Raw genomic sequence first — 25,953 nt, forward strand, 5'->3', positions numbered from 1 at the left:
CACCCGTCCAGGCAGCCCCCAGTTCTGTCCCTCCTCCCCAACCTATGCACTGCTTTTAATTAAACACCTGCCCAAGGGTGGTTTCACCAGATCTTCACTAACAGCCTCATGAGAAAGGATTTTCTCCCCAGCTGCAGGTGAGGGGACTGGGGCTTGGCAGTTTTCGGGGGGCGGCCTGCAGGCAGGGGTGGGAGTGCCAGCATCCTCAGCTCAGACCCTCACCGCCCGGGCAGAGGCTGGCATCACTGGCTCCCCCGGGAGCTGCCCATGGACCCAGCTGCTACCCTGAAGACGGAGCAGCCAAGGGTCAGAGAGGCCACGCTGAGAAGTCTGGCTTACAGCAACCTGACATCTCGCATGCAGCCACTCCACGCCATCTGCTTCCAATCCGAGGAATCCTTCGGGCTGGTGGATGGGCATGGAGTGGCTGAGCGGGGAGCGACTCTCTGAGGGAGTCTGAGGAAACACATGTTCTCTCTTCCCACTTCCAGAGGGGCTCCCCAGAAGCCGCTGTCACTGAACGACTTGTTTCCATGACTACACTGTTCCTCAGCAAGGATTTTACACGTTTAGCGTGTTCCCAATTAAAGCTGTCCTTGCTTTGGGGAGGAGGATGCAACAGGCTCAGCAGTGCCAGGAGACCCCGCACGACAGCCCCAGAAGCACAGAATACCCACGGACACCTCTGCCCCGCCGAACCTCATGGGGGCACATCTGGACCACTGGGGACAGGTGCAACATTCCACAGTTTGGACTCACCGCACCCCGCGCCTAGCACAGACCTTGGACAAGCCAGGCGGCTCCCTCTCATCAAGAAGGCCCCCTCTCATCAAGAAGGCTCCCGCGAGTCAGCACACCGACAGCTTGAAGAGCCACGTGTGTGACGTGGGTAAAAGACAATCACGCCACAGCCGCCACCGACGGCAGATGGAAGTGAGTGGGGCACACAGCCAACCGCAGAGGTAAATGGAACGACACTGAGGGGCCTGACCCGGGAGGAGGGAGACTGCGGCAGTCATCACAAAACAGCAGGGAAGAGACACCCGGGACCCTGGGAGGAAGCCCCTTCCAGCTTCCCCTCCATGGCTCCCTGCCGACAGCCCCGCCCACCAAGAGCACCCAACGCCCCCTGGTCCCATGCCTCCCGCGCCTGTGGATCTCCGTGCCTTTGCTCCCTCCGCTGGGATCTTCTTCCCATATCCCAGGGCATGTGGCCGGCATGAGAGCCCGAGCACAGCCCTCAAGCTTCTGAGCGAGGGTCTAAGTGACAAGGGACCCCGGCCGGATCAGCCTCCCTCCTCCTCCGTGCAGGGCCCTGAGTGGAGAGACTCCCCCTATTCCAGCTCCTGAGCCCTTCACCCACAAACGCACCCACTGTCATCCAGGCGGGCGTGGTCCCCACCCCCTACTCGCCGCAGCTTCAGGGCAGGCGGCCTCGGGGCCCTTCCAGCGTGGGCTCGTTTCATCAGGAGCAGCCCCCGTGGCTCACGTTCTGTTGACCCGCTGACTCATGGCCAGTGCGGCCAAGCTCCTCTGACAGGTTGAGCCAGGCACCACCCCTGTTAGACGTGGAGAGTGAGAGCAGCGCTCCGAGAGGCTGGGCCTGCACGCGGCCTGCCTGACATCACTGTGGCTGACGCTGCGCCTGCACCCGGGTCATAGCCGCGGAGACGCTGGTGCCCGGGATCCACACGCTCTCCCTGCGCAGGCGCATGCACCGCGCCCCCAGACGCTGACGGCATGACGCCGCGCGCGTGGCCCTGACTCTCTCCGCACTCAGGAGGCCGCTCGTCTCTGCCCCCGGCGCCTTCGTGCAAACACCTGCTCCGTAAGGAGTGTTCCCTCTGCCTCCCTTGTTGCCCACAAACCAACGAGCGGAAAGAGCTGCCTCAGGATTAAGAAGCGTTTCTGCGATAAACACCTGAACTGAGAATAGTGACTCAACAGATACAGTTTTCAAGTAAACAAGAAAAAGGCAGGCCATGTCCTACTTCCGTCAGGACAGTCCTCCATTCAACCCACACATTCTCGAAGCTTCAGGAAGCCCGCGTCAGCAGCAGCACCAAACAAGGCCCTCGAGGCTCCCGAACCTCACGGGGAAGGAGAAACACCAGCTTCCCACAAACACACATCTGTCGGCAAACACGTCTTTTCTTTCCTTTCTGAAAAACACGCAAACTTTGCTGCCAAAAAGCGCGGGAGAAGCCGGGAGCGCCGAGCGCCTCGGCGGGCTGCCGGGCCTGACTCACCTTCACGTGGCCCGGCTCCCCAGGCCGGCCGCCCTCAGCCGCGTTCACAGGCTTGCTCTCCACCCGGGGCCTGACCACCTGGCGGAAGGGGCTGCACAGCGGAAAGCCGCTCACGCTGATGCCGTCTGAAAAGAGGAAGAGAGAATCGTGAGTTGGAGGTAGATTCGATTTCTTTTTTTTAATGTAGGAGATTTTATTCAAAGATCACTAGCATCTGGAGCAGTGCTCCGGTGTGTTCTTGCCTCTCCGTCTCGTGTTAAGGCCAGCCACCTGGTGACTCTGCCGTGCACGCGTCACAAGCCGCTACAGATCAAAGCGGAGGACAGGCCGCCTCTGAGAAGGGCTGGATGCCTTTCCACCACCCGGCCCCTCGTCACTGCCCGCCCCAGCCCGGCTGCCTGTGCTTAGACGACGCCCCCCACCATCACCGGCCTGCATGAGCCGCTCCTGCAGCCTCCATTCCTGAGGCTGGATTCACCCGGCCCCCTAACTCAGTCTGCAAGCCACCTCCTCTCCCAGTCCCAGGAGCCACTACTGGGTCACAGAATTGTGTGAACCCCTGTAGAGCACCCACCACCGGCTGTCTCTCCGAGTCCCTGATATCACCTGTCAGCCTAACCCAGGACTCGCCACCAAGTCCTTGGTCTCACACCTGCATCCCATCCTCCTGGAAGTCTTGTTAGCTCTCAAGGTGCTTCCTGAAACGGCCTTCAAGGCTACCACCTGAGTCCGGGTCCCACCGCCTCCCTCCAGGACAGCCGAGGAGGCCTCCTTGGCTGCCCATCACGTTGCCCGTCCATGTGCCCCCACAGCAGTCAGTCCACAGAAATGTCAGTCAGGTCATGCCCCTCCCGGACTCCCTGAGCTACCCGAAGGCCCTCTGCACAGCACGATGGCCACACGAGGCTGAAGAAAAATGCCACCCACCCTCATTTCCAGACCATAAACACTAACAGCAGTGCAGATAAGTATCTTCTGTGCCCCCCAAAAAACTGACTCAGTTATCAACTAGAGGCACTTCTAAATCAGACTGCCAGTTGTGAAGAAACGTTTGCTGGGAGCATCACCATGAAAAGCTAGTTTTTAAATGATTTGTATTAAGCAGAGAAGAAGCAGACCCAAGACACAATTTCAGGAAGTGGCTGCAGAACAGTTCATGAATCGCTCAGGATCCCAACAGAAAGTCGACAGAGCGGCAGAGCAGTATACCGAAACTCAGTGACAAGCAAGCCAGGCACCAACGTGTCATCCAACCAGCGAGCAGGGGAGCACGAACCCCACAAGCAGCTCAGACTCAACAGGGACCGAATGCACTTCAGGAGAGCCTCCTGATCATAGCAGGTAGACCAGTCATACCAACCCAGCCACTGAGAACCCCTAGAGGGCATGGACACAGCTGCTTTCAAATCTCTTCAAGGTACTGGAGGGCTAACAAGACCGGGAAGAGCTCCTGTCCACAATCCAGGCATCAGCCTTCCCCAAAGGCACCTTCGGCTCCTGGAGAATGGATAGAGGGGCTGACAGTCCAAGGAGAGCCGTTCACACTCCCTGGACATGGTGGGGAAACAAGGACTTCCTGCAGCTCCAGAGGGGAGTGGGCCCTGGAAGCTCTGGGTGGGGACCCCAGAGGGCGACATGCTGAGCGAAGCACAGAAAGGAAACACCGCAGCCCCCAGGACCAGACCCAGCTTCCACCAGATTCGTACGTGCAGCCGGACTTGGGTGGTTCTTCTGCCAAAACACGTTCCCTGTCGGCCGTGCCCTGCCCTGCATCTCCTCCTCACTCTGTGTGCCTCTGACCACCATCTCCGTGGATCCTAACACCCCACTTTGTCATCATGTGTCCCCAGCTGCCCTGGTGGACGGTGCTCCTTCCTCAGCATGCCAGTACTGCCCTAACCCCAGACGGCCCTGTGTCCAGGAAGACTGGCTGCAAGGCAGGGCCTGGAGGACTCGGATGGGCCAGAAAACATGAAACGTCTGTCACGAGGCTGGGACCTGGCGAACGTGCAACAAAAATAGCTATTATGATTATTACAACAATCAATATGCATGCCCGAGATCCCTTACATGACCTAAACTCCTTGAGGACCAGGCTCTTCTCAATTTCACTACCATGCCCCCACAGCAGCTGCAAAGGCTCCAGCAAGTCACAAACCCACAGCAGAACATTTAGTAAATGAAAAAAATCACAGGTCAAATTCAGCAGTTTACACACCACGGTCAACGAAAACTCCATCATCCCAAAGTCACATTCAGTACTCGACTCGATTCTCCATTAACTGAAGTTTCGTCCTGTGTCCCTGTGCAAAGACCCATTTGCAAAAGTCAATCCAAAGTCGTGAGGTTTGAAAGAGCTTTTTCTCTCCTTCTTCTCCTTCCCCCAGCACCATGGGGATAATCTATAAAGCCCTCCACTACGCCACAGTGCCTGCTATGAATGGTAGCAGTATCATGAACACAGACATTTGCAAAACACAAACTCCACACTCTTGAGCCTCTAGACACTAGGTCCAGTGGGGCCTGTCAGGGAGCCCCCAAGGGACAACCTCAGTCGTCCCTGCTGAGTTAAGAGAGGTGCCCAATGGATTTAAATGCCATCCCCTTGCTCCCCCACACGCAGCCTGGGGTACAGCACACCTCACCCCTCACTGGGAAAGTTTCCATCACTAGTGATGCACAGGCGGCTAGCTCCCAAAGGACTGGGGTTCTTGTCTGCCTTGTTTCACACCCGTTACCGCACTGCACACGCCCTTTCTGCAGGGTCCAAGGGCTCCGTGCTGCAGCGGACAATGTCCTGAGCAGAGCGCCTGTTTTGTGCTTCCTCATAGAGCAGCTCCCTCTCCACCCCAGGTGGTTCCGGGGGTGGCCCTGATGCAGCCGTGGTGAGAGGCAGAGCCCTTTCATCAGCAGCAGCAGATCCAAAGGACGGACATGAGACACTGGCAGGGTCTCGAAGAGTCTTTCTGAGACTTGATCTAGGAAGGGCAGGGCAGGCAGGGAGGTTCTTCCCGAAGCCACAGGCTCTCAGGACACAGGCTGGGGCCTTCCTGCACCCACCATTCCCACCACACAGAGACTGAGCAAGCCACAGCACCCTGCAACCTCAGCGTGCTTGATTCAAAAATGGGATCCAATGCAAGGGAACTGGTGAGAAGTGGCACTGAAGGGCTCTGAGATGTCAGCCCTGAGCCAAAAAGGCTAAAAATTAGACCTGAAATTTGCCTCCTTTTCTGACAAAGACCTCAAAACCTCAGGGAAACCTCAGAAACCTGTAATCTTCAAGCTCAGAAGAAATACACTAGGAAAGCTACTCTCTGACTTCATAGACTAAAATATTCTGCCCCCTGATCCAATCAAGAATGGAAAAGACAAGAGACATATAAATGATAAATGGGGACAGAGGTCAGCAGTTAGGACGGGAGGCAGAAGCTGGCCCTCCGGAAGGTGGCAGAGAAGCCCTTCGCCTGCGTGGGGACAGGGCCAGAGAGGAGGCAAGAGAGGGCAGCAAGAAGCTGGATGGAGTTGGGTGAGCAAGGAGGGGCCGCTCCCAGCCGGGCGGGTGCAAACAGAGAGGAAGCTCTGCTCAGCCGCTATCGGCCAGTGTTCCTGCCAACCCAAGCTACCACAAATAGAACAGAGAACAGACGGGAATGACAACTAATGGGAAGACAAGACCAAAAAAAGTTACTAACAGACGAAGGCAGCCTCGTGGGAAGACCGCCGCAGAGCTGGGCAGATTTATGAGGACAGAGGGTATTTAAGAATGGGACGAGCCTGGTAGATCATCGTGAATCAAACTGAGCGTTTAGAGAGAACTTCAGAGTTACTGTTTATAGTGCTCAATTTTTCTATTAAGAGCATCTCTGGGCAATTCAGAAATACAGTCTAACATGCTAAAATAGTAACATGTCTCTCGAAGCCGGCTGTATCCAAGCATGGTGACAACTGGGAGAGATGACAGCTGGAAGTGGGATGCGTGTGGTGGGGAGAAACAGCACACTCATGATAGAAACGCTACCCCAAGAGGGGCTGGTGGCTGCGTGTCTCCTGTGTCTCAGTGCGGCACCGGGTACTTTAGACACGGCACTGACTGCTCCCCACGCTCCACGAGGTGGGGTGGGCATGATCTTATTGGCTCTGTAGATGAGGGACTGGTGAGCCTGAGAAGATAAATAACTTAGCAGTTCATCAGCAGTGTGGCGAGAACTAGAAGTCAGGACTGTCGGATTCGTGAAGACCCAGCACAGCCAGACAAGCAGCACACTTCCACCCTCCCGTGAGCTTCCAGAAAACCTCCCAGCCAGGCTGCTCTGTGGCCAAAACCTACACAGCACCTCCTGGGAGGCCTCTCACAGTGGCTTAGCATCTGTCTCCGGCGGGAGGTGGGGAGGACCGCTCAGGGAATGTGTCCATTTTTGTATACTTTTGAAAGAGACACTAATGCCAAAGGCTGAATGCACATTTTTCTCACTGATGCCAGGTGTGCAAAATAAACTAAAGCAGGATAATATACATCTACAAAGGCCAAAGGAGATGGCCGTCTCCTGGTGGGAGCTTGTCAGGGCACGCTGTTGCAGGTGGAATGTATTTTGAAGATGCTTTTTAAATTATTCATAAAGCCCATGGGTGCCAAAAAGCCCATCTGGTGATCATAAAACATCCTCAGGAAAACCGAAGCGGGAGAAACATTTGGCTCAGGAATCAGGCAACACTCGGCCTCAGTCTTCACAGAGAAAGTGGTGTGTTCATTCATTCAGAAACTTTGGGAAATGCTTAGGAAGAAAAATAATTCATGTAGAAACAGTGGCCTTTCTATACTGTCCACAAGGCAACAGCCGTCGGCCCACGCCCACGCCTCTGATGGCGCTGGCCTTCTGCCTCTCTAGAGCAGGGGGTGGCGCCCCTCCCGCGGGGCCCCGTCGGCGCTCACTGCTCTCGGCCCACCAACGGCCTCTCCTTCCTCCACAGGCTCTCATTCCAGGTGCCCTCACCCAGTGCCAGAGCATCTCATCTTAACATAGTTACTGAGACACGACTAACGTATCATAACCTGCAGACACTTCAAGTATACAATCAGGGGAGTTCTGACGGTCGTAAAACAAGCAGAGCAACTGAGACAGTGAACATGTAATAGATTGCATGTGCACATAGATGTCTGAACACTGACTGAGACGGTGAACATGTAATAAAGGACATGTGTGCATAGACATCTGAACGCTGGGCTGGAGTCAAGTCAGCCTATTCTCAGCATAGTCACCCCACCTCTCAGCGTCTGCTGTGAACGAGGCGGCATCACACAAAGTCCTTTGAAGCTGCAGCCCTGAAATCCAGGAGCAAGACCTGCTTCCAGGGTCCCAGGTAAGAAAAGAAACACAGGTACAGATCCACAGTGCAGTGGATACGAGGTGCACCCTCACTGCAACGACTGGCTGTCACCTCCAAGGTGAAGCACGAATCCACACCTCTTCACGGCAGACCAGGTGTCTGACATGCTGCAAGAGCCAGTTTCCTAGGAGATCACGTTTGGAAGCCCATTGAAGACGATGCTTGCCTTTGCTGAAAAGTGACACCATTTGAGTCACAGGCCACACAGGAAATGAACTTCAGTGGACTTTTAAACCACTGGACAGTCCTGTTAGCTTCAGGACATTACTGAGTTTCTCCCCTTCTAAAGATGGTTAAGGGGGAAAAGAATCAGGTGATACCACAGCAGATGACGCCTATTCAAAGATAAGGACACCAGTCACCCCTGGTAATGGAGCTCTGAAATGGGAGCCTGAAAGTGCCACCTATACACAATGGAGCATTACTCAGCCATTAAAAAGAATACATTTGAATCAGTTCTAATGAGGTGGATGAAACTGGAGCCTATTATACAGAGTGAAGCAAGCCAGAAAGAAAAACACCAATACGGTGTACTAACGCATATATATGGAATTTAGAAAGATGGTAACAATAACCCTGTATACGAGACAGCAAAAGAGACACTGCTGTATATAACAGTCTTGTGGACTCTGTGGCAGAGGGAGAGGGTGGGATGATTTGGGAGAAGGGCATTGAAACATGAATAATATCATATATGAAACGAGTTGCCAGTCCAAGTTCGATGAATGATACTGGATGCTTGGGGCTGGTGCACTGGGACGACTCAGAGGGATGGTACGGGGAGGGAGGAGGGAGGAGAGTTCAGGATGGGGAACACGTGTATACCTGTGGCGGATTCATGTTGATATATGGCAAAACAATACAATACTGTAAAGTTTAAAAATAAAAAAAAAAAGGAAATCTTCAAAGAAGTGAAGGATGGAGAGACTAGTGGGCATGCTGTATAGCATAGGGAACTATCATCAATATCCCATGATAAACCATGACGGAAAAGAATATGAATATATATGTATAACTGAATCACTTTGCTGTATAGCAGAAATTAACACTGTAAATCAACTAGACTTCAATAAAAAAAAATGTTAAGACACATGAGGACGTGTTCAAATTCCAGGTGTGTTCTCTTTCTCTTGTTCAGTCACTAAATTGTGTCTGACTCTTTGGGACCCCATGGACTGCAGCACGCCCAGCTTCCCTGTCCTTTACCGTCTCCCAGAGTGTGCTCAAACTCACGTCCATCAAGTCAGTGATGCCATCCAACCATCTCATCCTCTGTTGCCCCCTTCTCCTCCTGCCTTCAAATTTCCCAGTATTAGGGTATTTTTAATGAGTCAGCTCTTCGCATCAGGTGACCAAAGTACTGGAGTTTCAGCTTCAGCGTCAGTCCTTCCAATGAACACCCAGGACTGATTTCCTTTAGGATGGACTGGTTGGATCTCCTTGCAGTCCAAGGGCCTCTCAAGAGACTTCTCTAGCACCACAGTTCGAAAGCATCAGTTCTTCAGCGCTCAGCCTTCTTTCTCTGTCCGGAACCAATCGCCTCAAGGAGCACTGGACACAACGGCAGAGCCCAGGCCCTGCCAAGCCCCTGCCCCCAGCCTCGGCAAAGATCAACACTGATAACTGATCAACAGCAGTGCTCTCAACAGTGCTCATAAGCACTGCACTCACGTTTTTGCTCTGGTCTAACACATCTTTCATACCTTGTTTACATGTATTATTCCATTCCTACTTAGAAACACGAATAAATGAACATCAATTCTCTGAAGAAAGCCTCAGAAATAGCTCAATTGGCATGTTATTTTAGGATAAGATTCAGAAAAAACCAAACCAGAGTACTGCCAATTTGGAAATAGAATGCCTTTTCCACAAGATGATAAAGAGAGAGCAGTAGTCCCAGGCCAAATAATGACACATGCTTGTTCTTTTAAAAACAAGAAATTCAAATTACAGCCTGAATGTCTGAGCCCTCTTCACAGCAGTCCTCAAGCACCGCACAACCCTGGAAGATCGGGAAAGTCATTATTTCTTCATTAAAGAGTTAGCCACACCACAGAAATCACAAAGCTGACGGCTTCAAGTCAGAACATTAGTTTTAGGAATTATCAAAAGGAAAGGTTCACCCTAGCATCATCCCCTGCAACCTTTTCTCACCAATAAATCGGTTGTTAATACAAATTCTCTTGTGGAACAGCTGTAAGAATTCTCTCTCTCACCACACACACACACGCTTTTCAAAAATTAAGTTCCCAAAACTTGCTTTCTGCCACAGTTTTTACACATGCATGAAAAACTATTTTCCCAGCCCTCCTCCTCTCATGCCCTCAGGTCCTGCTCATCCTGTGAGTTTTGCCTCCATCATCACCTCTGCAGACAAGTCTTGCCCCCCTTCCTGTCATAGCAGCAGGTACCTCTCCTGTCCAGCACTTAGCAAAGCTGCAATTTTTCATTTACATGTGAAACCGCCTGTCTCTCTCATCAGACCTGTGCAGTCTTAACAGAGTGATTAACAAAGTGATTAAAATCAAATAACACTTGGGATCTTTAGACGCACTGTCCCCATCACAGCCGACCAAAGCCACACATGACCCCTGGTCACCCTCCTGGAGTTCCCCCGGCACAGACTTCTGACAGACAGCACTGCCCGGGATGCGAGACTCCTTGTGGGCAGGGGCTACATCTCGTTTTACATCTCAGGACCATCCCGAGAGCAGCAGAGCACAGACACACCTCGGTCTACTGCACTTCACAGAGACTGCACTTTTTACAAACTCAAGGTTTGTGGAAACCCTGCTGGGAACATTTTTCCAGCAGCATTTTCTCACTTCATGTCTGTCTTGCATTTCGGTATTCCTCACGGTATTTCCAACTTTTTCAATATTATTATGCTATATCTGTTATTATATCTTTGATCAGTGATATTTGATGTTACTATTATAGCTGTTTTGGCATTTTTTAGCAACAAAGCATCTTTAACTAAGTCATGTGCATTATTTTCTCAGACACAATGCTACTGCACACTGAACAGAACACAGTATACACATAACTTTTATAAGAACCGAGACACAAACAACCCTGTGACCCACCGTATGCAGTGTTCACTTTTTGCGGTTGTCTGGAACTGAATCCACAGTGTCTCCAAGGTGTGCCTGTGCATGGAACAGACACTCCAGAAATACTTGTGGAGGGGAAAATACACGCCATAATTGCTTACTTTACTCAACTACACACTGCATTATAAAAACCAAGAAAGAAGTTAAGTCTTGTTACTTAATTAGAACAGTTCAGTCTCTCAGTTGTGTCTGATTCTCTGCAACCCCATGGACTACAGCACGCCAGGCTTCCCTGCCCATCACCATCTCCCGGAGCTTGCTCAAACTCATGTCCACTAAGTCGGTGATGCCATCCAACCACCTCATCCTGTTATTCCCTGTGATCCATGTATTACTAGTATTCTGATTAGAACAGAATGCTAGTACTTTGTTACACTTCTATAATGTCAAACATTCCATAATATCCACTCCCATTCAAGTACTTATGAGTCCCTTATATATATATACATATATATATACACATACACACACACGATTCCCTCAAAAACTAAAGCAGATAATTAAAATGGTTTGACAGATGAATTCTACCAAACATTTAAAAAATTAACACCAATCCGCCTCAGACTCTTCCAAAAATTGAGAGGGGGAACACAACACTTGACCTGGAGAATGAGTAAGTTTTTCTGGAAGAAAGAGAGTCTCTGTAAATGGTTCCCAAACTTGGATGTTTACATGAACCATTTGGGACACTTTACAACATCCTGAGGCCCAGGTCACACTCTATGCCTATGAAATCATGAGGTCTAGAGCAGGAGCCGGAGAAGGCAATGGCAATCCACTCCAGTACTCTTGCCTGGAAAATCCCAGGCATGGGGGAGCCTGGTGGGCTGCCATCTATGGGGTTGCACAGAGTCGGACATGATTGAAGTGACTTAGCAGCAGCAGCAGCAGCAGCAGCAGCAGCAGAGCACGAGCCAGGCAGAGCTTTTAAAGATCCCCAGCTGATTCCAACATGCAACAGGGTTTGACCCCCTCTCTGTTGCTACTGCTGCTAAGTCACTTCAGTCGCGTCCGACTCTGTGTGACCCCATAGACAGCAGCCCACCAGGCTCCCCCATCCCTGGGATTCTCCAGGCAAGAACACTGGAGTGGGTTGCCATTTCCTTCTCCAATGCATGAAAGTGAAAAGTGAAAGCGAAGTCACTCAGTTGTGTCTGACTCTTCGCGACCCCATGGACTACAGCCTACCAGGCTCTTCCGTCCATGGGATTTTCCTGGCAAGAGTATTGGAGTGGGGTGCCATTGCTTTCTCCAGACTCCCTCTCTGGTCTACACTAAAGGTAGTAGGCCTAAGAAGACATGGCAAGTCAGAAACATAAGTAATTCAGTGTTTCTGGCAAACAAACCGAATGATGGAGAAGAGATAGGTGGGCAAGGAGACCAAACAGGCATCCAGGGCAGGACCACGCCCACCGTCCTGGAGGTGAGGGCCCTTGGAAGGTGCGGGACAGGAGTGGGACGTGGACAGGTTCCACTCGGAGAAAGGACTGCAGGGAAACCATGGACAACAGCGAAGAGAGGGCAGAGTGAGCTGCTGGGAGACCACTCAGAAGGCTCCCAACAAGGTCCAGATGATCAGTGACCAGAGCCTGAAGCAGAGCGCTGATGGTGGGCGTGGAGAGATGAGCTGAAGAGACTGAGAACACAGAACTGACAAGCCTTGGTGCAGTCGCGAGCTCACAGCATGCCAGCCTGCAGGGATCCACAGAGGTCACCTCTTTCATCTTTCAAGGGGAAAAATCCTCTTCAATCACCTTTCCTGAACACCCAATCTGTCTCCTGAGAATCACCACCACCACCATGGTGGTCATGTGAGCAAATGTTCCAGAAGACCTCAGCCCCAGTGCCCGCAGGAGGATCACCTGTTGCTGATGAATGACAAACACCTGGATTTCATCCTCTCCTGGTGGTTCAGAGAGTTATTTTCCAACCTGAGTTCAGACCTGAGTCAGCTGTCCCTCTTGCGGGCTCACAGGGACCAGAGGACCAGGGGACCCCCAGGTTATGAGACGGCGGGGGCAAGAGCCCAGCTCTCTGTCTCGCTCAGAGGTGCCCCCGGAGCTCCAGGAAGCAGAAGCAGCCTGACCTTTCCCTCGGCTGAGCCATCGAGCTGTGAGATGACGGCTTATGAGTCAGAAGGCTGGTGGGCAACACCAGCTGAACATAACAAGGGGCCAGCTATCCGCTGCACTGTTAACCTTTTCCTTGAGAACAAAAGCAGAGAACCTGATGAACACACAACAAAAACAGCGTGTAGTCTGACAAATGACCAACACAACCTGAAAATCACTGGAGACCTGATTGAAAGGGTGTGGGCTTCTGATTACAGCTTGGAGATGTTGAGAGCTTGGGGCGGGGGGGGTGGGGAACATCGCTTCCATCCTGAAGACAAGAAGACACTTGACAAGCTGGAAATTGACTTGTCCTGAACTGATGAGAGAAATGAAGTGCTAGAGAAAACTAACCTGAAATCTGTGGGCAGGCACCTCCAGAGAAAAGCAGGATCCCAGCACAGGTGCCTCTGCGGGCCACCAGTTCACAGGTTCAGCGGGACACTGCAAGTGCCTGCGAAGGCCTGGCATGGGCGAGGGGAGCAGGAAGCCCCCAGGGCTGCCATGCACACCACGTATGATCTTCCACCAGGGCAAGGACCTGAGGACACCCACTGGGGCTGGGGGGGAGGGGGCCAGAGCCACTGCCCCACAGCAGCCCCTCCCCTGTCCCCACGGGATCAAGGCCTTCGTCTGCGGGGGAACAGCACAGAGTAGAGTGCAGGGCAGGGGTGCAAACCCCCACGGCTGGGGGAGGGGAATGGCAACTGCCAAGCAAGCCTCCCCCTGGCCTCACCCGCCCCATCTCCCCCAGAAACAGAGCCCTCGGAGCCCACAGTCAGACCAGGAGTGCAGAGAAGAGGTCTGGCGGTGCAGTGGGGTGGGGTTGATGGTCACTAAAGCCATCTGAGCAGAGGCAAGAGAGCACACTTGGAAAGGAAGGAGAGGACACTGGATAGAGCTCCAAGCAACTCTGCTCTGTGAAGGTCAAGACAGAAGGGAAGAGGCAGCACATGGAACGGACGGAGAGCGAAGCGGAGAAGCAAGAGGGAGGAGACCTCCAGGCCGGGAGCAGACTTTAGAATTACAGACAAAGATGGCCCTGGCCCCGTCTCAGTCTGGGGGCGCTGTAGTGAGCGAGACCAGAAATGCAGACGACTGTGGCAGCAGGGAGCCGGAGTGGCCCCGGGGACCAGAGGCTGCGGGCACAGAGCCCAGGCTCTGAGGCCACCGTCCAGCTCCTTCCTGGGGTTTTAGGGAGAGCAGCCAGCACCTCCATCACATGCTCTCACGTGGGGAAGGGGAGACGGGGTAGGCGGGGGGCAGGTGAGGGGGAATAGGGGAGAGACACAGTACAGCTTCCAGCCTCCATACTCTGTGGCCTCAGAAAAAATCCAAGTTAAGAACATCTTCTAAAAAAGTAAAAAGAAAATCACACCTTTATGAAAGCCTCAGGCATCTAGGAATTAAGAAAACAAGAAATCTCTTGGTATTAAGATTACAACTGATATTTGATTTCTGGGTAATTCAAGATGACTTTAAAAGTGGTCTTTAAAAAGTGAGACTGCATCTTCCCAGAACGAGTATCTGCTTTTGCGGAGAGCGGCAGACCAGGGCAGGCGGGCTCGATGCCACCAGGTCTCAGGTACAGTCCTCGGGGAGGGACAGCTTAAGGATGGGAACACACAGGGTTCCATACAAGGGCTGCAAAGAAAACCACTCCCCAGCAACGGTCAGAGGCCGAATCTTCAAACTGTGAAGATGCAAACGTAATGAAATGCTGAAGGTAAACATGCCTTCTTTTTTTTAACCCAAATCTCCAACTCTGTACAAAGAACTGAAATGATTCGAACTTACACCATAGGCAGATTTTGTCTTAGCTTAACAAACTATACATTTCAGGCAAGAACAAATTCTAACAGCTCACCAAATGCTGGGCCAGCTCCTCAACCCCATGCTGCAAACACCCCAGGCCCCCAGTGACTGTCGGACACGCTAGGTAGAGACAAATCCTTCCCTGCCGCCCGCCCACCCGCTGCACTCTCTTGCTTCACATCTACGTGCTGCACCCTTGAGCCCTCACACCTGCCACCTGCTGCACCAGGAGACTCTCGGCACCAAGCCACCCACCCACGTTCTTCCCAGTCTCCATCACACCAGCCTTTGCTCAGAGAACTTTCAGGGACTCGCCAACAGAGTCTGAGCTAGTTCCCTGAGTTTCAGGCCTTCCACAGCCGCCGAACCTACCATCCCGACCTAAACCCCCTCCTTGTCCTGAGCCTCCAGTCCCACCCACCCGCCGGGCTCACCCCGAGTCAGGCCGTCCCAGCGCCTGGCCGCCCTGCCAGGCCACACCCGCCTCCCTGAACGCAGGGTCCACAGCATGCCTTTCATCTCCTCAGCGAAGTCGTTTCTGGGATCTTCCCTGAGGCGGGCCCTGCGCTGGGCGCTGGGAGTAGAGAGACGTGAAGGGACACAGTGTGGGAGAAGCCGCGGCAGCATCTGGAGGTGCCATAGGGACACGCGGGCCGTGAGGCGGGCAGGAGAAGTGGGGCTCAGCAGGCAGACGGAGGAGGGACAGACACCAGGGAAACAGCGCGGCAGGCTCAGAACGACCTGCCGACAGCCGTGTCCCCAGCGCCCCTCTCCAGGACTGCCTCCCCTTCTTTCCTCGCATCGACGTGCTGACGGAACCAGGCTGCCTGCAGAGCTGACCATCGTCTGAACCGGAGGAGCCTCAGGTTTTCTCTGTCGGCCGAGTTCTCGTGAATCGGCAGGGAGAGCCGGGAGTGCCCGCCAGTCTCAGGTGTGATGTGGGGCGACACGAACTCACAGGCGGCGTGTGTTCTCCCATCAGGAGGAACATAACGCCTGCCTGTCTCTTATTTTGCTGTGAGGATGCTCATGGTCTCGACCCAAAATTGGTTAGGAACTGCAAAGTGGCGGGCTTCTAATTCTACCCGCCCTTCTCAAGCGCTGGCTGGAATGCTTCTGTGAAGAGACTGCCGTCATCAACTCTCAGGCCGTCCGACCGTACGTTTGAACGGAGAGGCGGAACACGTGCTCATTACCTGTCACTTTCAGGACGACATCGCTCTCCCCATCACTCTGAGGCGGGAGACCCTCTCCGGAAGCACTCAGAAGCCCTGACTGAAGTGCAGCCATCAGCCCGCGGAAGCCTGGACTGCCGGCAGCAGCCCCTTCACGTCGGGTCCTCTTTAGCACCTTTGCTCTGACAGCTTCCCTGCTGCAGGCTCCGCAGGATATTCCCAGACCACCTCACCACAGACACTTCCTGCCCCAGCCCCGGATGGGGCCACTTCTCCAGGAAGCCCAGGCTTCTCTCAACACCGGGACGCGGGCGTCAGGAGGCCCACTGCGGCTGAGCTGCTGGGTGTCTAGGCCTTGGAGTAGACATGGCAGATGGATGATCTTTACACACCCCATCATTTCTTCCTGCTACCTTTTATTTAAATTCTAGACCACGGGTTTTTACTTCATCTCTGTCACCTTACATCAGTTACCTCTTCCACGTGAGAATCCGCATTCAGCAGCAGAGTCAGGTGCTAGAATTAGATTACCACAGAACGGATCGTTAACTTGATTCTACATTAACACACAGTTTCAGAATACCAGGATCAACCCTATGTCCGCCACAGCAATCACTGAAGACAGTTTAAACTTGCTCTTGCAGAGAGTGGTTTCACTATCCTGGCAGAATAAGAGTTTTCTGCTGTCTTCTCCCCAAAGAACACTAATTTAGACCATCACGCACACAGGAGAGGGCCTCTGTGGAGGCCCAGGGACCCAGCAGACAAGCCACAGTACACACTGAGATTGGACGCACTAACTCTACCCAGCTCACCCTCCCTGAAGGCAGCAGTTCAGTGCCCAGAGAGACCAAGTCAGCCAGGCCTCCTCCCTGAGGGGCATTGTCGAGACTAGCGGGGCAGGGGGTGCCGTCTTTCTCGGCTGCACAGAACAAGTGCCAAGATCAGGGCTTCTCTCTCACCTCGGCCAGAATGCTGAGGCCCAAAAACGTCTTCAGAGTCTATTTTTAATCCAGGACACAATTAAGAATTGCACATAGATAGCATCAGAGTGTTAGATCTCTTCCACCTCCTCTAATGGAGAACAATCCTCCCACTTGTTTTTTTTTTAAACAAAATGGAATCATCTACTTTATAGAGGTGTTGGGAAGACTAAATAGAAATAATGCAAATAAAGTGGCTGGTCCAGATCTGACATGCAATATCTAACAATGGTCAACAAATATTAATTCTCTGCCACGTGTCTACAGCCCACACTGGGTCCCGTGTCCTGCTCTGCATGGCAGCTGCATTTACTGCTGCAGGTTTTTGTTGTTTTTAAAATATTTGTTTATTTGGCTGCTCCAGGTCTTAGTTGCAGCATGCAGCATCTTTCGTTTTGCAGCATGTGGGATCTAGTTCTCTGACCAGGGATCAAACCTGGGCCTCCTGCACTGGGAGCTTGGAGTCTCAGCCACTGGACAGCGGGGAAGTCCCTCTGCAAGTTTATGAAACGGCATATAGATTTAGAAACCACAGCTAATGTGAGAGCCTGCCTGAAAAGCCAATCCAGAACCCCAGCTAGAGGTTCTGAAACTGCCAGACCAAGCACCGCCTGTGGGGCATCTCCCAGGCTCCTCTGCCCATGGGATTCTCCAGGCAAGAGTACTGGAGTGGGTTGCCATTTCCTCCTCCAGGGGATCTTCCTTACCCAGGGACTGAGCCCACATCTCCTGCATCTCCTGCATTAGCAGGCAGATTCTTTATCACTGTGCCACCTGGGGAGACCATGGAGAGGGCATCTCACTTCAAATACTGTATTTGCCAGACCACTAGATACGTTAACACAAATTTGTGTAAAAGTAGATTACTTTAACACACAATAAAAACTATATTCTAATTCTGTTCTACTGTTAATATAAATGCCCATAAACCATGATGCTGCATCACAAAAATAAATACACATCAGTACAAAAATAAATAAAGAGGGCATCTCGTTGGTGACAGCCATGCTCCAGTGCACACCTGTGCTTCACCTAACCGACCGGAAACCAGACAGCCTTACGCCGAGGGACCAGTGGGTGATCCTAACTCCAGTTCTCTTCCACTTGGTTTTATTTTAAAAGTGAGAAGAAGGTATTTTCAGACTATAAATCCCAAGCTGCAACTTTACTTTCAGCTTAGGAGGGCAGAGGCAGTCCTCCAGAATTCTGTAGCTAAAGGCTGAGCACATAAAGTCAAAGAGCCACCAAAACGGAAGCAGCTTTGGTTTCCACCCGAAGGGTCTGTGCTCTCTCGCTCCCAGGGGCACCCCACCCAAGTGAGCAGCAGCACGGTCACCGTGCGCTCCCTCAGCTCTCACATCCAAGGGCCTCAGCTGGACATCCACTTGCCTGGACACACCCCTGGGGATGACAGCTCATCAAGCCTTCCCAGGATAGGTGCTGGGCACCACTGACTCTGCCAAACTCCCTTCTTGGGGAAAAGAAGTCTCTGTCTACTTACAGAAAGATGCAGTCCAGCGGCATAAAGTCATTTACAGAGAGAAAGTATCCATTTCACCCGACATTTTTAAGTCCTTGTGAATTGTTAAATCTACATGGTATTTTCCGTTTTTTGTGTGTCCAACAGTAAACTTACTTTTCAATCTTCATTAACATTTTAAAATTTTAATAGGTATACTCCAGAGAGTGCAGGAGAGAACACGTCATGAATGTGTCACGGACTTAGTGTGTTGTTGGTCAGTTGCTAAGATGTGTCTGACTCTTGGAACCCCATGGACTGCAGCACGCCAGGCTCCCCTGTCCTTCACTATCTCCCAGAGTTTGCTCAAACTCACGTCCACTGAGTTAGTGACGCCATACAACCATCTCATCCTCTGTCGCCCCTTCTCTTCCTGCCCTTAATCTTTCCCAGCACTGGGGTCTTTTTCAGTGAGTCGGCTCTTTGCATCAGGCGGCCGTTGTTACTGCTGTCCAGGGGGCAGGCCATCACGAATTCATCTCTGCTTTCCAAGAGCCCGGTGGAGTGTCTGTCCCTAATGAGAGGTGGTTACGTGCCTTGTAATACTGTAAACCCATAAGCGGGGAGAGGGGGTATGATATAACTAACACTTGTTGACCCCTCACCACATTCCAGGTGAAGGGAACATCCTCCAGCAACTGCACAAATGGGGGATTACTGTCATCTCATAAGTTAGGAGGCTGAGGAGAGAGAAGTCAAAGTCACATAGTTCCTAAGTGCTAGCAACGGGATCCAGTGACTGTCTCCAACACCACCCTTGGACTGGCAGTGGCCCCCAAATCCATGTGTTGAAGCCCCAACCTCCAGTGTGACTAAAATTGAAGCTGGGCCTGAGGAGGTGATGAAAGGCGAATGAGCCACAGGGTGGGGCCTTAGTCTGAGAAAACTGGCATCCCTGTGGGCAGGGGAAGAGACACCGGGCTCGCTCACTCTCTGCCAAGGAAGGACACGGTGAGGAGGCACCATCTGCAAGCCAGGAAGGAGGCTCTCACAGAGCCTGGCCACGCTGGCCCCTGGACCCCGACCCCCAGCACCGCGAGGAGACAAGTGCGTGCGGCAGCCACGCCGGCTGTGGTGCTCTCTCTGGCAGCCTGAGCAGATACACCCCATGATGCCCCCATGCTTCATAAACTGACACAATTAATCTACCCAGTCTTACCCCTAATCAGCTAGTCCTCATGTTATGACAAAAATAAGCTCCATTTTCTCCACACTCCATCTCTTTATAGAAATCACCAGACTTTGAAGGAGAACTTTATAATCACAGCTAATTATATGTCTAAGGGATCACAGCAGTTATACTTGGAAAAAAAAACGCAGTGATTCCTATATTCCACTAATTCAGGATGACCTCCTGGCAAATGAGCACAAAATGGCAGAGAGTGCAAATTAAGAAACCATTCAACTAAAAAGTACTTTTATTACTTTCCACGTCCACGGTAACTCACTCACTAAGTGCGTGCCCGGGAGAAGTCTCACGCTGCTTGAGTTGATGCATGATAAGCACGAGGCAGAGACACAACAGCAGGGTTGGGGGGACGGGGATCGCTGCCATGTGTCTGGGGGCCGCCACGTGCTAATTAGGGTCGGGGAGAGCTTACCATCGCTGAGGTCTTGGAGGAGATTCTCCTGGCAGGAGAAGTCCAGCTTCACTTTGATGCTGATGGTGAAGGTGGCCACCTTTCCAGGTTGCAAAGGGAACTGGGCAAGGGTGTCTTCCAGTTTCCAGCTCAAGAAGTCGCCGTACAGTTTTTCTACAATGACAGCAACAAAGGTGATAATGCTCATGTGACAGAGGCAGCCTGAGACCCAGAAATCCCCCAGGAAAATCCAGTGCATCTTCAACAGGAAGGGAAGATGCAGACCCTGTAAAATGTGATGGATCAAAGCGCCAGAAAACTCCAGAATCGCGGCTGCGGCAAGGCCGTCACCTGCGTCTGTGAGCACCACCCTGGACAAGAACACTGCACTCTGTTCTCAAGAGCACCCTCCTACTACAGAGCAATGTACAGAACACACAGACTCTATACACTTGCCAGCAACTGTTTTACTTTTGAGTATGCAGCCTATTCTGGAAAACACTGATTTAAGTTACAAACTGACGTGACCTCCAGTCCTGAAACTCTAGCCACCTGCTGGAACGTATTCGTCTCTGGGATTTTGGCCCGCACCTGACTCCACAATGCAAATGACTGCGTCCCCCCAAGGCACTAGTGGGAGCGAGGTCCTCTCCACGACCCAGTCACGCACAGTCTACAGTGTGTGTCAACCGGGCTAAGGCAGTCTTTGTCTTTACTTTCCTATCTCGTAGATTAATTCAGGATGGAAGGGAGTAAGAGACACCAGGCGAGCTGGAGCCAGCATGGACAACCCCTCCATGTGGGCCCCGGGTGCTGGAAGCCCGGATCCCAGGCCCCAGGACTACAGCCGTGTGCGCTAACGCCTCTCCACCAGCCACAGCAAATCGGACCAACTTCTCTCTGAAACGCCAATACCGGCCAAGATGCTGAGGCCCTGCCACACCCTCAGCCCCCACTGCCTGCAAGCTTAGGGTGCCCTCAGAAAGGGTGCTGACTGAGCTGCCAGTTTCTGCATTAAGTTCCATGTCCTAAGAGAGACGTGTTCACACAACAGCAGGCCCACTCACAGGGAACGGCGTATTCACGTTCTGCAGCCAAACCACCAAGGTGTTTACACCTCAGTAACGACACAGAGGGCCACAGTGCACGCACCACCCTCCTAGCTGCAGCAGTACACGAAGCTGAGCTGCTTCCCTGTCGGGTTTGATGAGCTTTTATGCCTCAAAGGTGGGCCTTTCTGGTTCTTCCCTTCATTCAGTTCAGTTCAGTCGCTCAGTCGTGTCCGACTCTTTGCAACCCCGTGAACCGCAGCACTCCAGGCCTCCCTGTCCATCACCAACTCTCGGAGTCCACCCAAATCCACGTCCATTGAGTCGGTGATGCCATCCAACCATCTCATCCTCTGTCGTCCCCTTCTCCTGCCCTCAATCTTTCCCAGCATCAGGGTCTTTTCAAATGAGTCAGCTCTTCGCATCAGGTGGCCAAAGTATTGGAGTTTCAGCTTCAACATCAGTCCTTCCAAGTTCTGAACACCCAGGACTGATCTCCTTTAGGATGGACTGGTTGGATCTCCTTCCCTTCATTACTGGACTACAAAATGGAATGTCCAGGGGGCTTTTCAAAACCCTACGCAATGATAAGCTGTCAGCAGAAACGAGATAAACGTAAATCAAGAGTGGAGCGTGTATCACTAATGTTCTCCCCGGTGGAATTTAAATAGTTTCAGAAATAACAGTCATTATTTTAATGCTAGAGTTTAGCTCTGTGCAGTCACGTGAAATGGGTTATTTGACAGTGACAGTAACAGAGGAGCCGTTACTGTGCTGACCTTCCACGTCTGAGGACCTTCTAATTACAGAGACTCGGCCGCTACACTCACGACACGAGAGAGCAGCAGGGACGCCCCTCAGTCAAAACACCCATGAACTGCTCAGCACACCAACGTGGAGTCGCTGCTTCTCGTCAAAAAATTAAACCAGAAGAGTAAAGAAATTAAGGGATGCGTATGTGTATTTATATACTCAGGTACGTGTGTATCTATGTTTGTAGACATGCTGACACGAATCTCAGAATATCTGCAGAAAAGCAAATACAACTCATTCTTAATTTAGGCTTAATTATAATGAAATTTATGATTGCTTAAGTCAAGGCAGAAGCGTGCCTCTTTAATCACCTACAAATAAAGACTTGCTCACAAACAGACTGCAATTAGAATCAGACATGACGTGGGCAGTAATCCTTGTCGTGCTGGGATGGATGGTCAATGCTCGGCCCCATGTCAGGCGTGTGTGATCGGAGGACACACGCGTGCCATGAGCACCCAGATGACAGCTGGGACCCCTGGGAGGCCGGCATCCTACCCCGAAAAAGACCTCTTATGAGAGTCGCGATTATTTAATGTGAGAGAGAGAGAAAAAAAAACAACCTGAAGTATTACTACCACTCAGCTGGCGTGCGGTAGTGCTAAATAGTGAAAATTACTATTGCTGTCAAGACCTAGCACAGGACTGGGAGAGGGAGCGTTTAGCTCCCTGTGGAGGAGCTCCAGTAAAACGGAGGTTCCAGTTTAGGACACTTTCCCGCCCTCCCTTTGATGTTATGTCACTCACTGGTGCTGACAGCTTGTTGGTGCCAGAGAGTGTAGGGACAGGAGTTCCTCCCTCTGTGTATTTTGGAAGCAGATGGTTTATTTTCATTAGTTTAATTCCACGTGTAAATGTGTGGCAGCTTATGATGAGAATTAAAAAGGAACGACAGCTGACATTTCTCAATTGCAAACGTTGGTTCGAATGGCCATTTGGAAACACACAGGACGGAACCAGCTGTGTGATCCAGACTCCCTCCCCATCCACAGAGTGAGGGTCATAGTAATTGCCCCCCTGCCCTCCAAGAGACCGAACTGAGAGCTGGGCCAGCAGTGATGCTGATGGTGTCGGGTGGACCCAGCACCGGAGGAACCTCCCTGATTCTGCCGGGATCCCCCAGTGTCCCCGCCCTCCGGCATCTGCGTTGGTAAGCACTGGCCGGGGGCCGGCCAGGTAAGTGCCTGCCCTGGGGCTGAGCAGGCAAGGGGCCAGGAAAGGGCTTTCTGAGGGGAAGACAACGGTCCGTGATGTATGTACTTTGACAATAATTGGGGGAGATGTGTATTTGTCAAAATTTAGCAAATGGTAACATAAGACTTGTGTATTTCACCCCTAATACTTTTTTCCAAAGGAAAGTTGGGAACCCTGGGAAAGATGGGACTCCAGCATCCTACCCCAAAAAAGACCTCTTATGAGTGTCGTGATTATTTAATGAGGAAAAAAAAGAAAAAAAACTACCTGAAGTATTAATACCATTCAGCTGAGTTCAAACACTGAACCCTAATGACATGCACACGACAGGATCAGTGGGTAAAATCACAGTAATCTGCAACTTATTTTGAACGATACAATAAAACGAGACAGATCAGGGATGGACAGGAAGCTGGACAGACGTGATAAATCAAATACAGTCAAATGTTACAGAACCTAGACGGCGGGTTTGCAGTGTTCACTGTAAGAGTCTCTCCACTTCTCCATTTGCCTGAATATTTTTAGAGTGAAAGGCTGGGGAGGGAGGGGATGGCTGATACAGAGAGTAAGCTCCAGAAGGGTTGGAAAACATAGGAACACCGCAGGCAGGGCAGCCCCGAAAGCGGGACCCGAGAAAGGCAGCGCTGAGACGACTGAGCTGCTGATGGCGCTTCCGGGAGATGGTGTGAAAGGAGAGCACGGGCAGAAGCGCACAGAAGGATAGAGAGGGGCCTGACGGCAATTCCCACGCTTCCACCCCCATGACCCCCGACCCGACAAGCGAGACTGGCTCGGTCCCATCAAGACCCACCCTGGAAAGGAGAAAACCCCTCTCAGACACAACCGGCCAACCGACCACATGTCCCCTCTATTCCCACTGTGGTGAGAATTTTTTTTTCCCTAAACAGGGCTTCCCCAATGGCTCAGCAGGTAAAGAATCCACCTGCCAAAGCAGGATATGCGGGTTTGATCCCTGGGTCAGGAAGATCCCCTGGAGGAGGAAATGGCAACCCACTCCAGCATTCTTGCCTGGAGAATCCCATGGACAGAGGAGCCTGGTGGGCTACAGTCCATGGGGTCACACAGAGTCGGACACAACTGAGCGACCATGTCCCTCTCCGTGGACAGTCCCTAGGACTGAGCACTGCCCATGAACCCGGCCTGGAACTAAAGGGGAGACACACTGGCTGTCTTTGAGAGACCCTCAGCTGGCTGGAGGGAGACCAGCGCAGCAGGAGCAAAACCATGGAGTGGAAGGGCTCCTCAGAAGTCTCCCGGAGCCTCTGAGACAAGGGGACCCCAGTCACCCCGTGGAGGAAGGCAAAGGCGGGAACAGAAGTGAGCAGGTCGGCTTCCAGGCACAGGAGGGGGTTTATCCTCAAGTTCACGGACAGCACCAACATCCAAGAAGCTGAAACTAGCTCCTGACAACAAACGTGACGAGAGCTTAAGGGAAGAAGTGACAAAAACTGAAGCTTGGGGCAGAAGCCGGCGATGTGGGGCCTGCGGAGCCACGGACGCCAGGGGTTCACAAAGGAGAAACGAGAGGAGCTGAGCTTCTGAGAGAAGCAGGTTGCAATGAATAATGGACATGTGGTGACTGTTTAGGTTTATTTGAGAAAAGGAAGATATCTTCTAGTGGCTAAGCTGTGAAGCCAAGGAAAATTACAGGAGATGTGAACATTTTTACCATTATATACTCTGCAATTTTCTGTCATTCAATATTAGCGCACTTGTTCAAATACCCACCAACTCCTATAACCAACTAATTAAATTCAGAATACCAGATGAAGGTATTTCATGTCAGGGAGGCATTTTCTACCTAATCCGTAAGTGCTTGCTCCTGAAAAGAGGAAAGAAAGGGAAGAAAGGATGAGATTAAGGTAGGATCATCCAAAATTCCAAAGACTCCGAGACACAAAAGCGAAAGAGGGACGAGGAGAGCCGCGCTGCCACGAAGAGCTCCAGGCACCTGCGGGCGCACGGACAGGGGACGGCAGCCACGGGCAGGCACGGCAGGGAAGGGACAGCAGCCACAGGCGGGCGTGGCGGGGAGGGGATGGCAGCCACGGGCGGGCACAGCAGAGAGGGGACGGCAGCCACGGGCGGGGGAGGGGACGGCAGCCACGGGCAGGGGGAGGGGACGGCAGCCACGGGTGGGCACAGCAGAGAGGGGACGGCAGCCACAGGCGGGCACAGCGGGAGGGGACAGCAGCCACAGGCGGGCGCATGGAGAGGGGATGGCAGCCACGGGCGGGCGCAGCAGAGAGGGGACGGCAGCCACGGGCAGGCACAGCAGGAGGGGACGGCAGCCACGGGCGGGCGCGTGGAGAGGGGACGGCAGCCACAGGCAGGGGGAGGAGACGGCAGCCATGGGCGGGCACAGCGGGAGGGGACAGCAGCCACAGGCGGGCGCACGGAGAGGGGACGGCAGCCACGGGCGGGCGCGTGGAGAGGGGACGGCAGCCACGGGCAGGGGGAGGAGACGGCAGCCACGGGCGGGCGCAGTGGGGAGGGGACAGCAGCCACGGGCAGGCACAGCAGCCATGGGCAGGCCCGGCAGAGAGGGGGATGGCAGCCATGGGCAGGAGCAGGCACTCACACCGCAGGGTTCCAGCTCAGAACTCAAACTCAGGATCAGAGACAGCCTGCGGGCCAGGAGAGAGGGGCAGACAGACAGACACAGAGACAGAGAAGGCAGAACACCCACTGGGGAAAAGGACAGAGGGCCGGCACAAGAGTGGACTCTCAGAGGAGGACCACAGCAGAGGCGTTCAGCGTCGCTGGTCATCGGGGAAATGCAGATTTCTCCCCCTCCCCCGCCCACACCGTGGATAAAATGACGACGACGGCCTGGAGCAGAGGGCCCGTGGGGCAGCTGCTACTCCCCCAGGGTGACGGCGCCACTGGCCTCTGGAACAGCAGTTCTGAAGCCCCCCGCCCGGCATCGGACCCTGGAGACAC

General features: G+C 52.7%; 1 protein-coding gene across 8 annotated transcripts in view; it reads right to left on the reverse strand.

The window, feature by feature from the left end:
• TRAPPC9 (trafficking protein particle complex subunit 9) overlaps positions 1-25,953 on the reverse strand; it is a 406,815-nt gene that overhangs the window by 261,110 nt on the left and 119,752 nt on the right. For all 8 annotated transcript variants that reach the window (XM_086337447.1, XM_086337441.1, XM_086337440.1 and 5 more), the window contains 2 exons: positions 19,955-20,107; positions 2,250-2,374 (listed from right to left, as the gene is read on the reverse strand). In XM_086337447.1, coding sequence (XP_086193573.1) covers positions 2,250-2,374; positions 19,955-20,107 — 278 coding nt within the window. The remainder of the gene's footprint in view (positions 1-2,249; positions 2,375-19,954; positions 20,108-25,953) is intronic.

The sequence above is a fragment of the Bos grunniens genome, chromosome 14 (genome assembly GCF_055505025.1).
Source record: "Bos grunniens cultivar Pamir isolate PY7600 chromosome 14, Bosgru_T2T1.0, whole genome shotgun sequence".
Taxonomy (NCBI): Eukaryota; Metazoa; Chordata; class Mammalia; order Artiodactyla; family Bovidae; genus Bos; species Bos grunniens.